At 45.7% G+C, this 23,758-nt stretch overlaps 1 protein-coding gene across 2 annotated transcripts in view; it reads right to left on the bottom strand.

Moving 5' to 3' along the window:
• Nucleotides 1–21,797, bottom strand: part of UBE2D2 (ubiquitin conjugating enzyme E2 D2) — a 67,474-nt gene extending 45,677 nt beyond the window's left edge. Inside the window, exon 1 of one of the 2 annotated variants that reach the window (XM_517968.7) lies at nt 21,145–21,797. In XM_517968.7, coding sequence (XP_517968.1) covers nt 21,145–21,168 — 24 coding nt within the window. In that variant the 5' untranslated portion in view covers nt 21,169–21,797. Of the gene's footprint in view, nt 1–20,551 lie in introns of both variants that reach the window. The other variant, XM_063810736.1, reaches the window with a different exon arrangement.
• Between the last annotated feature and the right edge of the window lie 1,961 nt (nt 21,798–23,758).

Here is a 23,758-nt window from a genome sequence, read left to right as displayed (position 1 = left end):
AAAACAGCTGGCACAGTAGCTCACGCCTGCAATCCCAGCACTTTGGGAGGCCATGGCGGCCGGATCACAAGGTCAGGAGTTTGAAACCAGCCTAACATAGTGAAACTCCGTCTCTACTAAAAATACAAAAACTACCTAGGCATGGTGGCGCGCGCCTGTAATCCCAGCTACTCAGGAGGCTGAGGCAGGAGAATAGCTTGAACTCGGGAGGCAGAGGTTGCAGTGAGCCAAGACTGCACCACTGCACTCCAGCGTGGGTGACGGATCGAGACTCCATCTCAAAAACAAACAAACAAACAAACTAACTAACTAACTACATAAAATTATGTTCAGGCTCCAAAAAATTGTGCAAGGCCTATATGAAACATAAATCAATTCTGTGTTTAGACTTGGGTCCCATCCCCAAGATATCTCATTTCATTATGTATATGCAAATATTCCAAAATCCGAAAAAATTCAAAATCTGAAACACTTAGTGTCCTAAGCATTTTGGATAAGGAATGCTCAACCTCTACTTTTTTTTTTTGAGACAGAGTCTTGCTCTGTCACCCAGGCTAGAGTGCAGTGGCGTGATCTCGGCTCACTGCAACCTCCGCCTCTTGGGTTCAAGCGATTATCCTGCCTCAGCCTCCTCAGTAGCTGGGATTACAGGCGCTCACCACCGCACCCGGCTAATTTTTTGTTATTTTTAGTAGAGATGGGGTTTCACCATCTTGGCCAGGCTGGTCTCAAACTCCTGACCTCATGATCCACCCGCCTCGGCCTCCCAAAGTGCTGGGATTACAGGCGTGAGCCACCACGCCCAGTCTACTTTATCTTAATTAACTTTTAAATTTCAACCACTCCAGGACTATAGGAACACTCTGCCTAGAATATTCTTCCCATCCTCTCCTCCCCCACATCCACCTTCAGGCTTCACTTAAATATTGCCCTTAGAGACCTTCCCAGAAGCCCTTTTCCGCCATTTCAATTTATTTCTTATTAAGTACTACGGTAAAGCCCAGGTTGCTTTAACAACTTTATACAGTTCCTATTTGTCTGTGTGATTATTATTATTTGAGACAGAGTCTCACTCTGTCGCTCAGGCTGGAGAACAGTGGTGTGAATCATAGCTCACTGAAACCTTAAACTAGGCTCATGCAATACTGCCTTAGCATCCCGAGTGACCTGAGACTACCGGCACATGCCACCACACCTGGGTGTTGCTTATTTTAAAAAATATTTTGTAGAGGCTGGGCACGGTGGCTCACGCCTGTAATCCCAGCACTTTGGGAGGCTGAGATGGGTGGATCATGACGTCAGGAGATCGAGACCATCTGGCTAACATGGTGAAACTCCGTCTCTACTAAAAATACAAGGCATGTGGTGGCACATGCCTGTGGTCCCAGAAGCAGGAGAATCGCTTAAACCCGGGAGGCGGAGGTTGCAGTAAGCCGAGATCGCGCCACTGCACTCCAGCCTGGGTCATGCAGCGAGACTCCGTTTCAAAAAAGAAAAAAATTTGTAGAAACAGGGTCTCACTCTGTTACGCTGTCCCAGCTGGTCTTATACTCCTGGACTCAAGCCATCCTCTCTCCTCAGCCATTCAAAATGATAGGATTGGCCAGGCAGGGTGACTCACGACTGTAATCTCAGCACTTTGGAAGGCTGAGGTGGGCGTATCACTTGAGCCCGGGAGTTCGAGACCAGCCTGGGCAACATGATGTAACCCCACCTCTAATAAAAATACAAAAAATTAGCTGGGCATGATGGTACATGCCTGGAGAATCACCTGAGCCCAGGAAGTTGAGGCTGCAGTAAGCTATGATTGCTCCATTGCACTCAATGCTGGGTGACAAGAGTGAGACTCTGTCTCAAAAAAAAGTACTAGGATTACAGACATGAGCCTTATCTATGGGAACAACTTTTTTTTTTTTTTTTTTTTTTTGAGAGGGAGTCTCGCTCTGTTGCCCAGGCAGGTGTGCAACGGCATGATCTCAGCTCACTGCAACTCTGCCTCCCAGGTTCAAGCAATTCTCTTGCCTCAGCCTCCCGAGTAGCTGGGATTACAGGCGCATGCCACCATGCCCGGCTAATTTTTTGTATCTTTAGTAGAGACAGGGTTTCACCATGTTGGCCAGGCTGGTCTCGAACTCCTGACCTCGTGATCTGCCCACCGCGGCCTTCCAAAGTGCTGGGATTACAGATGTGAGCCACTGCACCCAACATCTATGTGATTATTTAATGTCTCTTGACCCAGTAACAAATAGGGACCTGACTTCCAGCTTTTTGCACAGTGCCTGGTCCATGAAAACTGCCCAGTAAATATCTGTTGAAGAACCAGATAGTTACAATTACAGTGACTGTCACTGATTTTAAGACTTTTTTAAAAAAACATAGCTGAGGCTGGACACAGTTGTTCATGCCTGTAATCCCAGCACTTTGGGAGGCCAAGGTGGGCGGATCATCTTGAGGTCAGGAGTTCCCAGACCAGCCTAGCCTTGCTAGCAAGACAAAACCCCATCTCTACTAAAAATACAAAAATTAGGCCAGGCACAGTGGTTCACGCCTGTAATCACAGCACTTTGGGAGGCCAAGGCAGGTGGATCACCTGAGGTCGGGAGTTCGAGACCAGCCTGACCAACATGGAGAAACCGCATCTCTACTAAAAATACAAAATAAACCGGGTGTGGTGGCGCATGCCTGTAATCCCAGCTTCTCAAAATGCTGAGGCAGGAGAATTGCTTGAACCAGGGAGGCAGAGGTTGCAGCGAGCCAAGATCGCACCATTGCACTCCAGCCTGGGCAACAAAAGCGTAACTCCATCTCAAAAAAATTTAAAAAATTAAAATACAAAAATTAGCTGGGTGTGGTGGCACACACCTGTAATTCAAGCTACCCAGGAGGCTGAGGCAGGAGAATCACTTGAACCTGGGAGGCAGAGGTTGCAGTGAGCTGAGATTGTGCCACTACACTCCAGCCTGGGCAACAGAGTGAGACTTAGTCTCAAAAATAAATAAATAAATAAATAAATAAACAAAAATAAAACATAGCTGAAATCAAGCTGCATATAATCAATGGCATGTCAGCTTAATTGGCACTAAATATACTTTCCTTCTTAGTAGAATAATGGTACATCTTTCAATTGATGTGTTTTAGAGTCAACGAAATAAGGTACATGGAAAGGCAATAACCTCATTCTCTGATACTGCAGCCATGGGATCATATACCTAACAAAACAGAAGTTTAGCAGAGTGGGGTGGCTATCTGTAATTCCAGCACTTTAGGAAGCTGAGGCAGGAGGATCACTTGAATACAGGAGTTTGAGAGCAGCCTGGGCCACACAGCAAGACCCTATCTCTACAAAAAATTTTTTAAAAAGCCAGGTATGGTGGCACACACCTGCTGTCCCAGCTACTGGGAAGGCTGAGGTGGGAGGATCACTTAAGCCCAGAGGGTCAAGGCTGCAGTGAGCCGTGATTGTGCCACTGCAGTCTAGCCTGGGCAACAGAGCAAGACCCTGTCAAAACACAAACACACACACACACACACACACACACACACACAAAACACAAAACAGAAGTTTAGAATTTTGGCAACCAGAGCCAAGGCAGAAAATAACTAAGTGAATGAGAGAGACAGGACAGGAAAATCGTAGGTATTCCAGTAAAACTACTTCTACTTCTAAAGCAAGTAGGGGAACAAAAGTATTAGGAAGTATACATAGTACCAAAAGCAGATCAGACAAACAGCTGTTCCTTGCAACTAACTCCAGGAGATGAGGAGCAGTGGTAGCGACTCCACAGAGAATCTCTGTCAGGATCTGAAATTCCATCTATTTTTAGTTACTGAAGCAGTGGTCTCTGCTCTCTACCCACTCTATGTCCACAACAAGGGTGGCACATAGCCAGGTAGATGGGAAGAGTCTATGTGAATAGACAGATGGTGGAGCACCTATGCCAAAAGACTGCACCCTCACTAAGCTTCAAAGGAAACACTGAAATGCGAGGAAAAGGGCTTCCTTCCTGGCATTTGCGCAAGGATCTCCTCCACCAGCTGAATCCCTCCTTAGTAACTACATAGCAAACCAGAAACCTAAAGAACTTATTTGCTAGGTTACTGACACCCTCTTCTGTAACACTAATCACACATGTACCGCAGTACGAAGCTTGAGAAAATGTGGTGGTGGGGGGAGATGAATGCTAATATCATTAACTTGGTGTGTTTCTGTGCTACTTAATATAGCTGGATAGTGGAGACCTTAAAGAGATGCCAACTGGCTGGCCAGGAGCCAGTGCAGTGGCTCATGCCTGTAATCCCAGCACTTTGGGAGGCCAAGGCAGGTAGATCACCTGAGGTCAGGAGTTCAAGACCAGCCTGACCAATATAATGAAACCCCATCTCTACTAAAAATACAATAATTAGCCAGACGTGGTGGCATGCACCTGTAATCCTAGCTACTCGAGAGGATGTGAGAGGAGAATTGCTTGAACCCGGGAGGCGGAGATTGCAGTGAGCCGAGATCACGCCATTGCACTCCAGCCTGGGCAACAAGAGTGAAACTCCCATCTCAAAAAAAAAAAAAAAGAGATGCTAACTGGCATCCTGTTTTCTACTATACTCGGTAAAACTATGATCACCCAAAAGAACCTGCATGAACTATTTTTAGTAAGAAGCATACAGGTAAGTTTCAGTACTCTGATGTTTTGAAATACAATATGTAAAAACTGTTAACCTAAAACTGTAAATCCTTGAAACTTAAAAGTAATACTTTTCATGGACTTTACTCTTTCAAAGCACAGTTGGTTAAGTTTCTGTTTTACAAATTCTCCAACACTAACCTAGAGTGTTCAAAATGATGAGTCTGACCACAGTCTTCCTACAGACAGACAATCTCTATAAGATGGGTAGATCAATAGTCACATAAACTGTTAAATTTTACTATGCTACAAGACTGGCTCTCTATTTGCAAAATTCATATGAATAACAAAAGAGCAAAAAAAAAAAAAATTCAAGTTAAAAAAAAAAAAAAAAAAGGCCAGATCCAAGTTTCAAGCCTGGGAGTATATTTCAGAACAATTATTCAAAACACCAACTGACAAAGATTTTTGTGGCTCCCTTGAACATTCCAGCCTCCAAAACTAGACATGAGACACTATTAACAAAAATGTGAACAGGTAAATCTAAAGAAATGTCTTTTTAAAATTACATTTTATGTAAGCTTAGAGATGGGAGCCCCTTTGTTGACAATGAAAGCACCCGAGATGGCATTTAATCAAGTATCATCTACTACAGTAATAAAAAGAATTTACTGGCTGGGCGCGGTGGCTCATACCTGTAATCCCAGCACTTTGGAAGGCTGAGGCGGGCAGATCACGAGGTCAGGAGATTGAGACCACCCTGGCTAACAACGTGAAACCCCATCTCTACTAAAAACACAAAAAATTTGCCGGGCGTGGTGGCACATGTCTGTAGTCCGTCTCAAAAAAAAAAAAATCATCTTTGGGTTACGTGGATGGGCAAGTTTAATGACAAGTGGCCACATAAGACACAAAAGAGAAGACACACACAGAGAAGGTGATACAAAGATGGAGGCAGATGCTGGAGTGATGTAGCCACAAACCAAAGGAGCCAAGGAATGCTGACATCCACCAAAGTTGGAAGAGGCAAGGAAGGATTCTCCCCTAGAACATCCAGGGGGAGTATGGACCTGAAGACAGACTGACTTTAGACTGCTGGCCTCCAGAACTGTGAGAGAATATAGTTCTGTTACTTTAAGCCACCCGGTTTGTGGTAATTTATTATGGCAACCCTAGGAAACTAATACAGATGGTATAAATATGTAAACATTTAATCTAAAGAAAATCACGCACTCCATTAGTGTGCTATTATTTTAAGAAATCTAAAACTCCTACCATTGAGGCTTTTGTAAAAATCAACTTTGATTTCAAGGCTTGTCTTGTTTTGAGTCAGGATCTCGCTCTGTCACCTAGGCTGGAATGCAGTGCAGATTATAGCTCACTGCCGCCTTGAACTCTGGGCCTCAAGAGATCCTCCTCTTCCACCTCAGTCTTCTCAGTAGCTATGACTACAGGCGTGTGCCACCAAACCTGGCTAAGTTTTGCAGTTTTTGTAGAGAAGGGGTCTTGCTGAATTGCTCAGGCTGGTCTCCCAGCCAAGTGATTCTCCCACCTTGGCCTCCCAAAGCACTGAGATTATAGGCATGAGCCACTGTACCCAGCTAATTTCAAAGTTTTTCCCTGACATAAGCCCTTAAGAATTTAGCAAAGCAATTCTATCACTTATATTGGCATGATGCATTACAGGTGGTGGGGTTAGTGCTCAAAGGATAGCAGCAGACACTTCTATAATAAGATGTTTAAGAGAATTGATTTCACAATTCTAGACCTACAAAAATATCACATGTATTAAAAACATATTGAGGTGACAGTATTTTGAAGTTTGCTGAAGAATACTGGGATTCAATCCCTTTTTTAGTTTAGAAATATTATAAGACTTCATTCTTTTCACATTCAGGTTTTTTCTTCTTTTTTTGCTTGGGATGACGATGAAGTAAAAGTGAAACATATATTTAACACTGACACCTAAGATTTTGAGATTATACCAATTCCATAGGTCAACATTATTGGCATGTTAAGACACCATGATAATATTTAAAAACTTAAAAAAAGAAAAGTCCACCAAATCTAAGAAGCCCCTTTCCTCTGTAATGTCCCTCTAGTGCCCTCTATTGACAAAGCCCAACATTTTGTTCACTGCAAAGGTGAAAGAGTCCAGCTCTTCACCAGCTGAAATACATACTTCAGAAGTTATTTAGTCAAAGCAGAGCAAGTATGGGAGGGTGAACTTGGAGCCAACTAATAAACTGCTAAGTGGCAGGGGTGTTTCACTATTTGTTCCTTTTTATTGGTGGGTAATGCTCCATCCAGTATATGGATTTTCTACATTTTGTTTACATATTCAGCTAATGATGGATATCTGAGTTGTTTCTAAGTATCGGGTACTGTGAATAAAACTGCCAAGCACATTTGTAAAAAATAACAACAAAATTACCTTTTATGTAGTCCAAAATGCTAAACCCTCTTCTATCTAATCTTCCCCACAGGCTTGCAGGGTACAATTCCCATTCTACAGACAGGGAAGCTGAGGCTCAGGAAAATTCGCGAAGTGACTTGCCTAAGGCCACAAATGCTCCAAAATTCCACCTTTTCTTTTCTTTTCTTTTCTTTTTTTTTTTGCCACCCCACCTGATATTGGCATTCACTGAATGTTGTTGGCAAACACAGAATACCATGCTTTAGGTACTAGGAATACGAAGAATAAGACAAGAACTTTGCCCAGGAGAGTTCAGTCTAAATAGGGGAATAATCAATCATGTCTACACACTAAGAAACGATTCTACAGTTGAACTCTGACTGCCTGTATGCCTCATGCATGCTTCCTAGAGAAGCCATTTCTGCTGGGTCCCCAAGTATGAATAAAGAATTTAGGAGGTAGGGGGTGGGGTGAGAAGAGATTCTCTGTATAAGCAAAGGCACTGAACAAAGACCAGAGAACATGATTCTAGGAAGGACCAACTACAAGCGTTACAACTACAGCAGCATTCCCCAGGAGATACTAATTACTAATATGTATTATAGTAATAAAGACAGTAATATTTTTCTTCTAAATTTTACTTTTTTTTTTTTTTTTTGAGACGGAGTTTCACTCTCGTTGCCCAGGCTGGAGTGCAGTGTGCAATCTCAGCTCACTGCAACCTCCGCCTCCCAGGTTCAAGCAATTCTCCTGACTCAGCCTCCTGAGTGGCTGGGATTACAGGCCCCCACCACCACGCCCAGCTAATTTTTTTTTTTTTTTTTTTTTGTATTTTTAGCAGAGACAAGGTTTCACCATGTTGGCCAGGCTGGTCTCAAACTCCTGACCTCAGGTGATCCACCTGCCTTGGCCTCCCAAAGTGCTAGGATTACAGGCCTGAGCCACCGCACCTGGCATTTTTTTTTCTTTTTTGAGACAGAGTCTCGCTCCGTTGTCCAGGCTGGAGTACAGTGGCTCAATCTGGGCTCACTGCAACCTCCGGCTCCTGCATTCAAGCGACTCTTCTGCCTCAGCCTCCCAAGTAGCTGGGATTACAGGCACCCACCACCATGCCCAGCTAATTTTTGTATTTTTAGCAGAGTTGGGGTTTCACCATGTTGGCCAAGCTGGTCTCTAACTCCTGACCTCAGGCGATCCGCCTGCCTTTGCCTCCCAAAGTACTGGGATTAACAGGCATGAGCCACGGCGCCCAGCCAATTTTATCACTTTTAACACATTTTTAAGAAATAATACATGTTTTTGTAGCCTTAAAGCAGTAATTTGCCTCAAGAAACTTGCACACCAGAAAGCAAATGATGCCTACATTTGACTTTCCATCTGTGTTCTGAGGTATAAACAGCATTTCATCTCCAGCATTGTCTATTTGACCATTACAGATCTATCCTATGTTTCTTATCATAATTCAATATATATTTGAGAAGTTATTGCCGGGCATGGTGGCTCACGCCTGTAATCCCAGCACTTTGGGAGGCCAAGGCAGGTGGATCACCTGAGGTCAGAAGTTCAAGACCAGCCTGGTCAACATGGTGAAACCCCATCTCTACTAAATACACAAAAATTAGCTGGGTGTGGTGGTGGTCACCTGTAATCCCAGCTACTTGGGAGGCTGAGGCAGGAGAATCGCTTGAACCTGGGAGGCGAAGGATGCAGTGAGCCAAGACCACGCCATAGCACTCCAGCCTGGGCAACAAGAACGAAACTTCGTCTCAAAAAAAAAAAGAGAGAAGTTATTTAATCGAAGCTTATTATATATTAAATATTTCAAGTGTACTCACTCCCAATTGACTTATATCTAGGAGAAAGACGTTTTTTATTATTTATTTATTTATTTATTTAGAGACAGTCTCGCTCTGTCGCCCAGGCTGGAGCGCAGTGGCGTGATCTCAGCTCACTGCAAGCTCCGCCTCCCGAGTTCAAGCCATTCTCCTGCCTCAGCCTCTCAAGTAGCTGGGATTACAGGCGCCCGCCACCACACCTGGCTAATTTTTTTTGTATTTTTAGTGGAGATGGGGTTTCCCCGTGTTAGCCAGGATGGTCTCGATCTCCTGACCTCATGATTCGCCCGCCTCGGCCTCCCAAAGTGCTGGGATTACAAGCTTGAGCCACTGCGCCCGGCCGAGAAAGACATTTTAAATGGAAAGCAGAGTCCTTTGATTCCTAAGCCCAAGTAGTCGTATTATTTCAAAATAAACACAAGCAAAGAACAGGCATTTTTCAGAAAAATTAGGGTGACCTATCCATGATGGGATAATTAATAATGTCAGCAGCAGCCTAACTGCAAAATATGCAGTCTGTATTCTTTCTTTTGCTACAATGTATCTGTTGGAAACAAATTTTCATATTATACTGGAATGAAAACAATATACAGTAAGACATTTAAAGGAGTACCTGATGAGGATGACTTTTATTATGTAAGAAAAATACTATTCTTAAAACTGATAGCAAAATAAGAATGACAGATGTTTCATCTTGATAGTTCTTTTTTTTTTTTTCTTTTTTTTTTTGAGATGGAGTTTCACTCTGTCGTCCAGGCTGGAGTGCAGTGGTGCGATCTCGGCTCACTGCAAGTTCCGCCTCCCAGGTTCACACCATTGTCCTGCCTCAGCCTCCTGAGTAGCTGGGACTACAGGTGCCCACCACCACGTCTGGCTAATTTTTTTGTATTTTTAGTGGAGATGGGGTTTCACCATGTTAGCCAGGATGGTCTCGATCTCCTGACCTCATGATCTGCCCGTCTCGGCCTCCCAAAGAGCTGGGATTACAGGCATGAGCCACCGCGCCCAGCCTCATCTTGATAATTCTTAATAATTCTGTTTGTGACATATTTTGATTATATATTTTAATTAATTTATCTGAGATCAGGTGGGGCATGGTGGCTCACACCTGCAATCCCAGCACATTGAAAGGCTTAGGCGGGTGGATCACTTGAGGCCAGGAGTTCAAGACCAGCCTGGTCAACATGGTGAAACCTGCTAAAAATACAAAAATCAGCCAGGCACGGTGGTGCATGCCTGTAATCCCAGCTTCTTTTCTTGGGAGGCTGAGGCAGGAGAATTGCTTGGGCCTGAGAGGCGGAGGTTGCAGTGGGCTGAGATCACACCATTGCACTACAGCCTGGGCAACAGAGCAAGTCTCTGTCTCAAAAAAAAAAAAAAAAAAAAAAAAAAAAAAAAAAGAATAATAATTAATTTATCTGAGGTAATTTGTGCTGTCAATTTTTTTTTTTAAGAGACAGATCTCGCTCTGTGGCCCAAGCTGAAGTGCACTGGCATGATCACAGCTCACTGCAGCCTTAAACTCCTGGGCTCAAGCGATCCTCCTGCCTTGGCCTTTTGAGTAGCAGGGATTACAGGCACATGCCACTGCACCTAGCTAATTTAACTTTTTGTAGACACAGGGTCTTGCTATATTGCACAGGCTGGTCTTGAACTCCTGAGCTCAAGTGATCCTCCTGCCTTGGCTTCCCAAAGTGCTGGGATTGCAGGCATGAGCCACCATATCTAGCCAGTGCTCTCAATTTTAATACAAGTATGCATGATTTCATACACTTTGGCTTGTACTCCATCAACAATACTACTTTGATAAGCATTCTAATAAAGTTGGGAAACACCAGATATGAGGAAGAAGAAAGCAGTTTATCAGAAGCCAAAGGAACTGAATGAAAATCATGTCAACTATTACGAAAGTTAAATAAAAACTTAGGTATCCACTGAATGTGGCAATTAAGTAATCATTAGTGACCTTACTAAATAGTTCCAGAACAGTGAATAGACTATTCTTTCAAGAATTCTGGGACTGAAATGTCAGAGATGGGAAGGATAAAGATGAGGAAGGAAGTAGCTCTTATGGAAGAGGGAAGTTTAAAAAGTTATTTTACTGCTTTTTTTTTTTTTAATAGGGGAAAACCTTCGGTAAGTTTGGATGCTAAGAGGAGTTAGCGGAGAAGAGATTGGAAGTATGAAAACAAAGACAATTACTGGAGAGCAAAAACAAGAAAAGGAAAAAGGAAGGAAGGAGGGAGGAAGTGAGTGAGGGAAGGAGGAAGTGAGTGAGGGAGGGAGGGAGAGAAGGAAGGAAAGAGGGAAAGAGAGAGAGAGAGAAAAGGATGGAAAGGAAAAGTTAAGTTTGGCAAAGGGAAAAGTAAAGCTTCTCTAGAGATTAGAGGGGAGAAGGGCTATGACTAAAACAAGTAAATCTGGAGAGACAATAGCTCTACAGTCAAGATCGCCTGTATCTGAATCCTAGTTCTTCCTACCATAACCATATAATGTTAGGCAAGTTTATTTCTCCCACTGTTTCCTTATCTAACCTGGGGAGAACAGAATTATTGAAAGATTATTGAAAAGATCAAGTAATTCCTGATGCACAGTGAGTACTCTAAAGTGGATAGCTGAAATCTGTGTGTTTTTTTTTTTTTTTTTTGAGACGGAGTCTTGCTCTGTCGCCCAGACTAGAGTATAGTGGCACGACCTCGGCAAACTGCAACCTCCGCCTCTTGGGTTCAAGTGATTCTCCTGCCTCAGCCTCCCAAGTGCTGGGATTACAGGTGCCCACCACTGTGCCTGGCTAATTTTTGTATTTTTAGTAGAGATGGGGTTTCACCATGTTGGCCAGGATGGTCTCGATCTCCTGACCTCACGATCCACCCGCCTCGGCCTCCCAAAGTGCTGGGATTACAGGCATGAGCCACCGCGCCCAGCCGATCTGTTGTTTTAATACCTTGAAGGAAATCCCTAACAACTCACACGTAAGATTTATATTTTCTCTGCAGAACAGGTACTCTGTTCATCTGCTGAGATTAAAATAATGTTTAAGGTGGAAGGACAGTGGTTTTTAGTCTTTTTAGAGATTAAAAACCCATTTGAGGCTGCTCTGCCTAGGGAGTAGCCATTCTTTATTCCTTTACTTTCCTAATAAACTTGCTTTCACTTAAAAAACAAAATCCATTTGACTCTGATGAAAGATATATGCAGAAAGCCAGGGGCGGTGGCTCATGCCTGTAATCCCAACACTTTGGGAGGCCAAGGCAGGTGGATCACTTGAGGTCAGGAGTTCCAAACCAGCCGAGGTGGGTGGATCACGAGATCAGGAGATCGAGACCGTCCTGGCTAACATAGTGAGACCCGTCTCTACTAAAAATACAAAAAATTAGCTGGGCATCGTGGCACGCGCCTTAGTCTCAGCTACTCTGGAGGCTGAAGCTGGAGAATTGCTTGAACTCAGGAGGCAGAGGTTGCAGTGAGCCGAGATCACACAACTGCACTCCAGCCTGGGCGTCAGAGCTAGACTCCATCTCAAATAAAAACAAAAAACAAAAATTAGCCGGGCGTGGTGGCATGCACCTGTGGTCCCAGCAACTTGGGAGGCTGAGGCAGGAGAATCTCTTGAACCTGGGAGGCAGAGGTTGCGGTGAGCCGAGATTGCACAACTGCACTTCAGCCTGGGCGACAGAGGTAGAGACTCCGTTTCAGGGGGAAAAAAAGGCGGGGTGGTGGTGGTGAGAATAGAACACCAAATTTGCAATAGTTGTTTTTTTGTTGTTGTTGTTGTTTTGACACAGAATCTGGCTCTGTTGCCCAGGCTGGAGTGTAGTGGTATGATCACAGCTCACTGTAGCCTTAACCTTTCATCCAGGCTCAAGTGATCCTCCTGTCTCAGCCTCCTGAGTAGCTAGGACTACAGGCACACATCACCATGCCCAGCTAATTTTGTTTCACTTTGTTTTGCTTTTGTAGAGACAGGGTCTCCCATTACAGACCAAGCTGGTCTTGAACTCCTAGGTACAAGCAATCCTCCCACCTTGGCCTCCCAGTGTTGTGATTACAGGCATGAGCCACTGTGTCAAGCCTAAATTTGCAGTTTTAAGCAGTATGAGCAACCTTGCCAATCATACAAAGGGAAGTTGAGGAAGATCTTCAGGTTCCAGGACACAGTTTAAATATCCAATTGTTTGAACAAAAGAAAAAAGGCTGCATCCTCTGGATTTATATACCTAACAGCTATGTAAGGATAACACATGGCTTGCCAGAAAATACACTGGACAGTCAAAAAATCCAGGTTCTCGATTCAGACCTACTCTTACCTGGTAGGTCACACGGCCTTTCCAGACAGCAGCCCTGAGATGTGCTGCAGTGCTAACATTTTATGATTCTATTACCCGAAATCTCACTTGACTCTGCAGACAGAAGAACAAATACTACTTTATTTCCCTATATTATAGTTTAACATGATTTTGAAGGTTTGCCTGGAAATCTAACCATCAAAACTTTATTTCTACAGACAAAACAAGTGTGTTTCTGCATTTCTGGGATGAGGCTGCAAAGGTTCCTGGTAGCATGAGGCATGAGTCAGATACTCCTATCCTGGGAACTGCCTAGGATATTTTAGCAGAAATATACAGAATTGGACCTTGTCAAAACCTCTTCCTTGTCAGTCATCAGTACAGTAATATACACTGGGAGACTTCAGAGAAAACCTAGATTTATTAACAGTTATCCTCGATGGCTGTTTGAATTATATTTAAATAACAATCTAGTAGAGCCAAAGAAAGTGCCTTAATTCAATGATCTTTTGTAAAGGAAATAAAAAATACTTTTTTAGTGGGGAAAAAAAAAATTCCCAGAACTTATGAGAAGAAGCTCACTTTTTGGAGTAAGAAGGTACCCAAGATAGAACTATCCAAGATAGAACTAATTTAAATAGCCATATTCAGACAACCATTTATTAAAGTTCCCAATACTCCACAGGACTACCTGTTAACTCATCATTTTGATAGGAATTCAATCAGTCCTTACCTCTAATATTAATCTAATATATGGTACCACACCTCTAGTACAGTATTTTTTTTTCTTTTTTGAGACGGAGTCTTGCTCTGTTGCCCAAGCTGGACTGCAGTGGTGCGATCTCAGCTCACCACAACCTCCACCTCCCGGGTTCAAGCAACTCTCTGCCTTAGCCTCCCCAGTAACTGGGATCATAGGCGCTCACCACCATGCCCGGCTAATTTTTATATTTTTAGTAGAGACAGGGTTTCACCATCTTGACTAGGCTGGTCTTGAACTCCTGACCTCGTGATCCACTCGCCTCGGCATCCCAAAATGCTGGGATTACAGGCGTGAGTCACCGTGCCTGGCCTACAGTATTTTTTATTTTCATTTTTTTCTTTTTCTAGACAGAGTTTCGCTCTGTCGCCCAGGCTAGAATGCAGCGGCGCGATCTCCACTTACTGCAAGCTCTGCCTCCCGGTTCACGCCATTCTCCTGCCTCAGTCTCCCGAATAGCTGGGACTACAGGCGCCTGCCACCGCACCTGACTAATTTTTTGTATTTTTAGTAGAGATGGGGTTTCACCGTGTTAGCCAGGATGGTCTCGATTTCCTGACCTTGTGATCCACCTGTCTCGGCCTCCCAAAGTGCTGGGATTACAGGCATGAGCCACAGCGCCCAGCCCGGCCTACAGTATTTTTAAGCAATTTTTTTTTTTTTTGAGATGGAGTCTCGCTGTTGCAAAGGCTGGAGTGCAGTGGCGAGATCTTGGCTCACTGCAACCTCTGCCTCCCAGGTTCAAGCAATTCTCCTGCCTCAGCCTCCTGAGTAGCTGGGATTACAGGTGAGTGCCACCACACCTGGCTAATTTTTGTATTTTTAGTAGAGACGGGGTTTCACCATATTGGGCAGGCTGGTCTCGAACTCCTGACCTCAGGTGATCGGCCCGCCTCGGCCTCCCAAAGTACTGGGATTACAGGCATAAGCCACCGCACCCAGCCTAAGCAATTTTTTAAAATACAGTACTGTTCAGCGTTACAATTACTTTCTTTAAGATCATGCTTCGGTAACTTCCCAATCTCAGACATTTTCAAAGTGTATTGTCAGTCTACAGAGAAACTCAAAACATGAAACAGATCATAATGGAAGAGTAATACATAAACTTCTACGGGATCAATGTATTTACAAAACTGGTTTTCCCAAGACCTCACACAAAACCATACAAAAGGCGGGGCACGGTGGCTCACACCTGTAATCCCAGCACTTTGGGAGGTCGAGGCGGGTGGATCACTGGAGGTCAGGACTTTGAGACCAGCTTGGCCAACATGGTGAAACCCCGTCTCTACTGAAAATACAAAAAGTAGCTGGGCATGGGGGTGCATGCCTGTAGTCCCAGCTACTCGGGAGACTGAGGCAGGAGAATGGCGTGAACCCAGGAGGCAGAGCTTGCAGTGAGCCGAGATTGTGCCACTGCACTCCAGCCTGGGCAACAGAGCGAGACTCTGTCTCAAAAACAAAAAACAAAAAACAAAAAACTTAGCAAATTGGCTGGGCACAGTAGCTCATCCCTGTAATCCCAGCACTCTGGGATGCCAAGGCGGGCAAATCACCTGAGGTCTCAAAAAAAAAAGCAAGTTAATTAGAATTGTATTTAAAAACTACTTAAGGCCAGGCACAGTGTCTCATGCTTGTATTCCCAGCACTTTGGGAGGCCGAGGCAGGTGGATCACAAGGTCAGGAGTTCGAGACCAGCCTGGCCAATATGGTGAAACCCCGTCTCTACCAAAAATACAAAAATTAGCTGGGCGTGGTGGTGCGAGCTTGTAGTCTCAGCTGCTCGGGAGGCTGACGCAGGAGAATTGCTTGAACCTGGGAGGCGGAGGTTGCAGTGAGCCGAGATCATGCCACTGCACTCCAGCCTGGGCGACAGAGCAAGACTCCGTCTCAAAAACAAACAAACAAGAAAACTTAATCTTACATAAAGAATTACTTTCAAACTTTTAAAAATACAGAAAGTATTGTTTAAATGACTTAATCTTTTTACACTCCTGATTACTTAATGAACCCCAATCCCTGGTTACTTTAATCCACATACTAAACTGATGTCGACCAAAAATGTGTATTTTGTTTTTTTGGTTTTTTTTTAAGTTGAATCGGTTGCCAAAAAATCTGGATTTGTGGCTTCTCTTTTTTTTTTTTTTGAATGGAAGATATCGCAACACTGGGCCCACAGATTTTAGCAATGGCAACATTTGCAGGGAGCTGGTTAGCAGTTGCCCTCATCTGATAGCACATGCATTTTCTAGCTCCCTCAAGTTCTCTCTGCTCACTTTGGTACCTGCCTGGCTTTTATAGACATCAGAGTTTGAAATCTTTTTTTTTGATTGTTTGTTTGAGACAGGGTCTCACTCTGTTGCATAGGCTGGAGTGTAGCGGCTTGATCACGGTTCACTGCAGCCTCTACCTCCCAGGCTCCCGAGATCCTCCCACCTCAGCCTCTACCTCCCAGGCTCCCGAGATCCTCCCACCTCAGCCTCCCACCTAGCTGGGACTACAGCCATCCACCACCATACCCAGCTAATTTTTTGTATTTTTTGTAAAGACCATGTTTCGTCATGTTGCTCAGACTGGTCTCGAACTCCTGAGCTCAAGCGATCTGCCCACCTGGGCCTCCCAAAGTGCTGGGATTACAGGCGTGACCCACTGTGCATGACCTGAAATCTTTATTTCATTGAGAACTTTGTCTTGAGACGCCTTAAAAGAAGCTAGCCATAGGCCGGGCACAGTGGCTTACACCTGTAATCCCAACACTTTGGGAGGCCGAGATGGATGGATCTCCTGAGGTCAGGAGTTCAAGACCAGCCTGGCCAACAGGGTGAAACCCTGTCTCTATTAAAAATACAAAAATTAGCTGGTCATGGTGGCGAGTGCCTGTAATCCCAGCTACTTGGGAGTCTGAGGCAAGAGAACTGCTTGACCCTGGGAGCCAGAGTTTGTAGTGAGCCAAGATCATGCCATTGCACTCCAGCCTGAGTGAGACTGTCTCAAAAAAAAAAAAAGAAAAAGAAAAAAAATCTCTATCACAGAAATAGATCAAGTGATAATCCTGGCATTACTTTGTTTGAAAGCTATGTATGCCAAACGTTATCTGCAACTAGTAGGACACCATTAAAATGTACAATGCACTATTACTGTTAAGAAAAGCTTTTAGTATCCAACTCTGGTCAGTCTTCAACTCCTCAAAGAATCAAGATATTTATTTAGCCTTTTACCCTTCCCAAGAATAGAGAAATTAACCAAATACTTCAACATTACAGCACTCTAAGAGTACCAAAAAGCCTCCTACATCTGTATAGCAAAAGTAAAGAAGAAAAACAGGAAGCAAGTCAAAAAGGTCTCCGATCAGCCAAGGAAACCACACAGTTCACAGAGCACATGAAGCCCTCTTCAGTCAAGAGCCTACTGGATCTTATTTTAGACACAATTTTAATAAGCTCTGTGATCTGGTTTCTTAGCCCACAACAGATGAGATGCAGCCAACTGGAAAAGGGCTGGGGGTGGTGCTGCTAGAGGCAGGCACTCAAAGCATCAAAATCAAGGCTGAAGACCTAAAAAGTCAGCAGAAAACCTTAAAACATAGCAGGGTGGGGCCATGTGGTGTAGATACCAACAATCCCAAAGGATCCCAAGCCCTGCGCAGAACTACACACAATGTTCATAATGACCCTCTTTGCTATGCTCTGCTTATAGTACAGGTCAGGGGACCTTAAGACGTATATCAAAATAAAGTCCATCAAAAGCTTTTTCCAAAAAAGACATGGCATTTCAAAGACTGCCAAATTCACAGACATGAATAGCGTCCCTCTGTCAAAGAAACAAGATATTGAATTCCTGAAGATGTCACATGTCAAATGCAGTTTTTCTTAGAAAAATCTTATCAGAACCCAGATGTAGCAACTCATGACATTTAAGTCAAGAAGGTATTTAAGTAGAATTATTTTTTCAGGGAATGATAATTGGGAAGGTTCAAGATCAAGATCAATTATAGAAGCCAAGCAATGGGGATTCCACTGCAGACACATTACTAGGACAGAAGATAAGATAGAACTGATCTTATCCATGCCTAGGAAGTCAGCTATTCAACTTAAAATTGTGGTACAAGAGTTTGGAAAAAAAAAATTAATCTCCATTTTGTTTTCACAATCTTTTTGAGTGGTATACCAAAATAAACTTCATTTTTCTTATCACTGGCAGTCTCAGAGAAGTCAAGCCATACTTTGTGAAGAGCTCTAGGGAATAAACTAGGGGAAAATGGTTAATATTGAATTCTAAAAGTTCAGGCCAGGCCAGATGACGTGGCTCACATCTGCAATCCCAGCACTTTGGGAGGCCAAGGTCGGCAGAACACTTGAGTTCAGGAGTTCAAGACCAGCCTGGCCAACATGGTGAAACCTCGTCTCTACTAAAAATACAAAAATTAGCTGGGCATGGCGGCGGAGTGCCTGTAATCCCAGCTACTCCGGAGGCTGAGGCAGGAGAATCGCTTGAACCCAGGAAGCGGAAGTTGCAGTGAGCCAGGATAGCACCACTGCACTCCAGCCTGGGCGACAGAGGCAGACTCCGTCTCCAAAAAAAAAAAAGTTCAGGCCGGGCACGGTAGCTCACGCCTATAATCCCAACACTTTGGGAGGCTGAGGCAGGTGGATCACCGGAGGTCAGGAACTGGAAATCAGCCTGGCCAACATGGTGAAACCCCGTTTCTACTAAAAACACAAAAATTAGACAGGTGTGGTGGTGCGTGCCTGTAATCCCAGCTACTCGGGAGGCTGAAGCAGAAAAATCACTTGAACCCAGGAGGTGGAGGTTGCAGTGAGCCGAGATCGTGCCATTGCATTCCAGCCTGGGCGACAAGACTGAAACTCTATCCCCCAAAAAAGTTCAAATTATTTCTAAACTTGATTTTATTTAAAAAATCTTACAAAGGCATATTTTAGGGAAAATCTATTCTAGAAAATATGTAGCAACTCATAAGAAACTATATTACCAGAGCAAGTATTATTAATTAAAATGCATGTTTTATGTCAAAGAGATATTTCCCTCTCTGAAAAAGTCCGTTACACATATAATTCAATGTAGAGATTAAAGTCTACATTTCTTTTTTTTTTTTTTTTTTGAAAGGGAGTCTCGCCTGTGGCCCAGGCTGGAGTGCAGTGGCGCGATCTCGGCTCACTGCAAGCTCCGCCTCCCCGGTTCACGTCATTCTCCTGCCTCAGCCTCCCGAGTAGCTGGGACTACAGGCACCCGCCACCAAGCCCAGCTAGTTTTTTTTGTATATTTTAGCAGAGACGGGGTTTCACCGTGTTAGCCAGGATGGCCTCGATCTCCTGATCTCGTGATCCACCCACCTCAGCCTCCCAAAGTGCTGGGATTACAGGCGTGAGCCACCGCGCCCGGCAGGTCTACATTTCTTTATCTGTAAATTATCACACATTATACCCACTTGCTCTTTCTCAGGTTATAAAATAAGAGGACAAGCTTCTACAGGTATTTGATAACTTCCCAGTTAGATTCTATAAGGATCTAGCAATTCCTAAAAGCCTTTAAAATACATATGTATATATGTTTTTTGGATGACTACTCCTCAGTGTGCTCCCCTGCCCCTTAAATGGTTAAGACATCTTTGCTTAAGGTTCAAGCTTTATGGTATTTAACAAATACCATTTCATTTTAGTACAAGATTTATTGTCTAAAATCTGCCCTTCTTCATTTGTTAGAAATCAGAGTCAAAGGAAGTTAAGGAGCTAACCTAATTATAGTAACCAATGGGACTGATTCCACACTGTCTTTGAGCAAAAATGAAATGAGGACCAACCGCTGAGCTGAGGTGTTTAAATCATCAATCTGTATTCTGACTTAGTTTAAGACAAGCTAAAAACTGGTTCTCTTCCTCTTGCATCCCCATCCCATCATTCAGAATGGATAACCCCAGTACCTACTTCTAAGTAGCTACAGGTATAGGCCGTGTGCAGTGGCTGATTGATGCCTGTAATCCCAACACTTAAGGGAGGCAGAGATAGGAGGCTAGCTTGAGCCCAGGAGTTCCACACCAGCCTGGACAACACGGCAAGACCCCGTTCTCCACTAAAAGGAAAAAGATGTATTGAAGAAAAAAGTAGCTACCGGTTTAATATAGCCAATCTGAGTAGCCAAGTGAAACACCAAACAGAAATTAATAGTGGTGCCTCCCTACTTCTAAGAAAAAAAACATGAAAGTGGCACTAAGAGGTTACAACATCAGAAAGGGAAAAAAAATAAATTTTAAGCCAACCTTATAGTCTAGATGTATTATTAGGAAAACCTCCTTATTGATAACTAAATAACCCTTCACTTTAAAGAGCAAAGAAATCCTTTTTAATACAAAATCTAGTAAAACCCCTTTCCAGTTAAGAGTCTCGGTAAACATATCACCTAATAGCGTCAAGTCCATTTTGCGAAGAGGCTGTGAAAGGAACTTTTGTATAATTTCTCTGGTGGTTTTCAATGTTCAGGTTTCTACCTCTACCTTTGCCAATGTACAGCTTTTCTATTAGATCCAATCCTGCAAAACGGAAGTGTTAGTTTCTAACTACATACAGCAACCTCAACGAATAAAATGATTCTCCCTCTACTTCCCTCCTCCCTCATTAAGTCACCTTTTTTTTTTTCTTCTGAACTTCCAACTCTTAACAGTTTCTGGACAAGCGGGGTGGACCGATGTGTGCTGCCACCCAAGAGGTAAGTGAACTCAGGATATACTTGTGGATCGGGCAAAACGGCTTCCTCTGTCCGCCCGAGCTCAGGCGGTTTTGTGGAGGGAGCTAGGGCAGGTGTGGGAGGAGGGAACAGAAATGGGGCGAGAAGCCCTTTCGACCTCTGTCGAAGGGGCCGCCCAACGCCCCAGCGCCCCCCTCGGCCCCAACCCCGCCATCCTGGCCGGACAATGGCCCTCAAGTGCAGCGGCAGTCCCAGACTGGAGAGAAGCCCTAAGAGTCCACACCATGCGGGCCTGGAAGGGCAGCCGGGGAGGAACGCTGAGGCCGCGAGAGCACCTCCGGCCTAAGCGCGGGCTGCGCGCCGGGGCCTCCACGGGCGCCATCACTGGGAGTGGGGTATGGAGGCCGCCCCGCGGGGCCAGCACCGGCAGCAAGATCCAAGGAGGCCGCGAGCCCGACGGAGACTACGGCGGGAAGTGCAGGCCGCAGCCTGCTCAGCTGGCCAGCCGCGCAGCCTACCTCCGGCGGCTTACCTTGTGGATTCTCTTCAGAGCCATGGTGGGAGGCGGGTGGCGGCGGCCCCCGGGGCGGGGACGGGGGCGGGGAAGGGACGGGGAAGGGGCTAGGGAGCCTGAGGCCGCCTCGGCGATCTCGGTCGGCAGGAGAAGATGGAGAGTTGAGGAAAGCGGGTCCGGCGGGACGGGCTGAGGGCCGGGGCCCACTCAGCTCCTGGGCCTGCCGCAGCGGTCACCGCATCACCCGGCGGCGGCCCCTTTATTCGCCGCCGCCCTAGCCGCCACCGCCGCCGCCGCCGTAGCTGCCTCTTCCTCCCAGGATCAGCGCCGCCTCCTCAGCCGCCGCAGATCCCTCCGCCAGAAAGCAAAAGCCCAAGCCTCGGGCTCGGCCGGCGTCTCTTGGTCGGACAGCCGGAGGGATTGCCTGTCTTCCTCCCTGCTGCAGGTGGACCGAGGGACGCGCGGGCGGGCGGGCTGCGCCGCCGGGGTGGGGCCGTCGGAGCACGGGGTGGGCCCGACCGAGGGGCAGGTCGGGAGGCGCGGGGATTGGCGGGCCAGGGGAGGGAGGGCCGAGCCGCGCCGGCGGCGGAGGGATACGGGCCGCCCCTGTGAGTAAGCTACGCACCGCCGTCGCCGCCACGGCCGCGGAGGGCGTGATGCTGCGAAGCCCTGGGCGGAGATCTCGCGAGATCTAGAGCGCGAGTTCTGCAGGCTCCAGCGCCGCGACCGTTGACTTCATTGCTGATGGAAACCCACGCGCGTGTCACAAAAGATCAATAAATATTAAAAGGCGAATGTTGTCCAGATCTCACGACCGTCCCCGTACTAGTCCCGGGAGGAGGCACTTAGGCCCACTGCAGCGCTCCTGAAGGAGGAAGGGACTTGGCCAAGGTCACAGAGCTCTTCTGAAGTCCTGGGACTTAGCACATCTCTTTCCAGAGGTCGCGTGGCTACAGCTCGGGCACCTGCCACGAGGGAGATGTCTCAAAGCCGCTCGGGTTGCAGTGAGATTGGCCTTCCGGACCAAGGCCCCAGATGGAGAGGATTTGAATGTTGTGTTCTCAGCCACTGGCATGTGTGCCTTCGAGGTGTCCAGACCCTGCTCAGCTTAGTGAATTGCAAATTGTTACAAGCAAGCACTGTACCAGCTGCGTCAGAAAAAAAATCACAGTGTGTGCCCCAAATAGTTAAAACCAACGGCTGGGCGCGGTGACTCACCCCTGTAATCTCAGCACTTTGGGAGGCTGAGGCTGGTGCATCACCTAAGGTCAAGAGTTCGAGACCAGCCTGGCCAACATGGTGAAACCCCATCTCTACTAAAAATACAAAAATTAGGCCGGGCACGGTCACTCACGCCTGTAATCCCAGCACTTTGGGAGGCCAAGGCAGGCGGATCACGAGGTCAGGAATTCGAGACCAGCCTGGCCAACACAGTGAAACCCCTTCTGTACTAAATATACAAAAATTACCCGGGCATGGTGGCAGGCGCCTGTAGTCCCAGCTACTCGGGAGGCTGAGGCAGGAGAATGACGTGAACCGGGGAGGCAGAGGTTGCCGTGAGCCGAGATCACGCCAGTTCACTCCAGCCTAGGCAACAGCAAGAATGCGTCTGAAAAAAAAAAATAGCCGAGAGTGGTGGCGGGTTCCTGTAAATCCAGCTACTGGGGAGGCTGAGGCAGGAGAATCGCTGGAACCCAGGAGGCAGAGGTTGCAGTGAGCCGAGAGCACGCCATTGCACTCCAGCCTGGGCGACGAGCAAATCTCCATCTCCAAAAAAAAAAAAAAACCAACCTCGTGCTCCGGATACCCATCAGGAGGGTCCGCTGAAAATCAAACCTAGAATATTTGGAATTGTTTTTTTAGGAGATGGAGACAAAAAGCTAAATCACTGAGCACCTACCCTGTGCCCAGCCCTACACCATAACTGGTGTAAGATACGGAGCCAAGCCAGGGCTGGAGGCCTTACACAGGAGAATAGTAAAGAATATTTTGCTGGGAGGTAATGCCCACATTCTGAAATCTACCCCTGGCGTTTTCTGATTCTAAATGTCTCCTTTTCGCTACATCCAGAAAGGACCTTGCAGATCATTGATTCTAGCTCCTGAATTTATAGAGAAGAAAAAACTGGAGCCCAACTAAGGGAAGGATCTTGCCAAAAGCCACACAGTAGGTGAGTGGCAAAGCTCATACTGCCTCACCTACTGAGAAGATTGGACCATTAGGACAGAAGCACCGTGCACCCAGTGAGAGAAAAATGTATCCAGTGGTTCAGGGTGGGTATAGTTGAGGTTGAGGGTAAAATGGAACATCTCACAGCCCCAGATATTTTCTTCCTAAGAAATGTGATGGGAGGGGTACAAAAATCTCCACTGGACAGATTTTTTTTTTTTTTTTTTTTTTTGAGACGGAGTCTCACTCTGTCTCCCAGGCTGGAGTGCGGTGACGCTATCTCGGCTCACTGCAAGCTCTTCTCCCGGGTTCAGGCCATTCTCCCGCCTCAGCCTCCCGAGTAGCTGGGACTACAGGCACCTGCAAGCACGCCCGGGTAATTTTTTTGTATTTTTAGTAGAAACGGGATTTCACCTTGTTAGCCAGGATGGTCTCAATCTCCTGACCTCGTGATCCGCCCGCC

Source organism: Pan troglodytes, chromosome 4, assembly GCF_028858775.2.
Source record: "Pan troglodytes isolate AG18354 chromosome 4, NHGRI_mPanTro3-v2.0_pri, whole genome shotgun sequence".
In the NCBI taxonomy this organism is placed as follows: Eukaryota; Metazoa; Chordata; class Mammalia; order Primates; family Hominidae; genus Pan; species Pan troglodytes.
The sequence above is the reverse complement of the archived record's forward strand: the minus strand, read 5'-3'. Positions and strand labels throughout refer to the sequence as shown.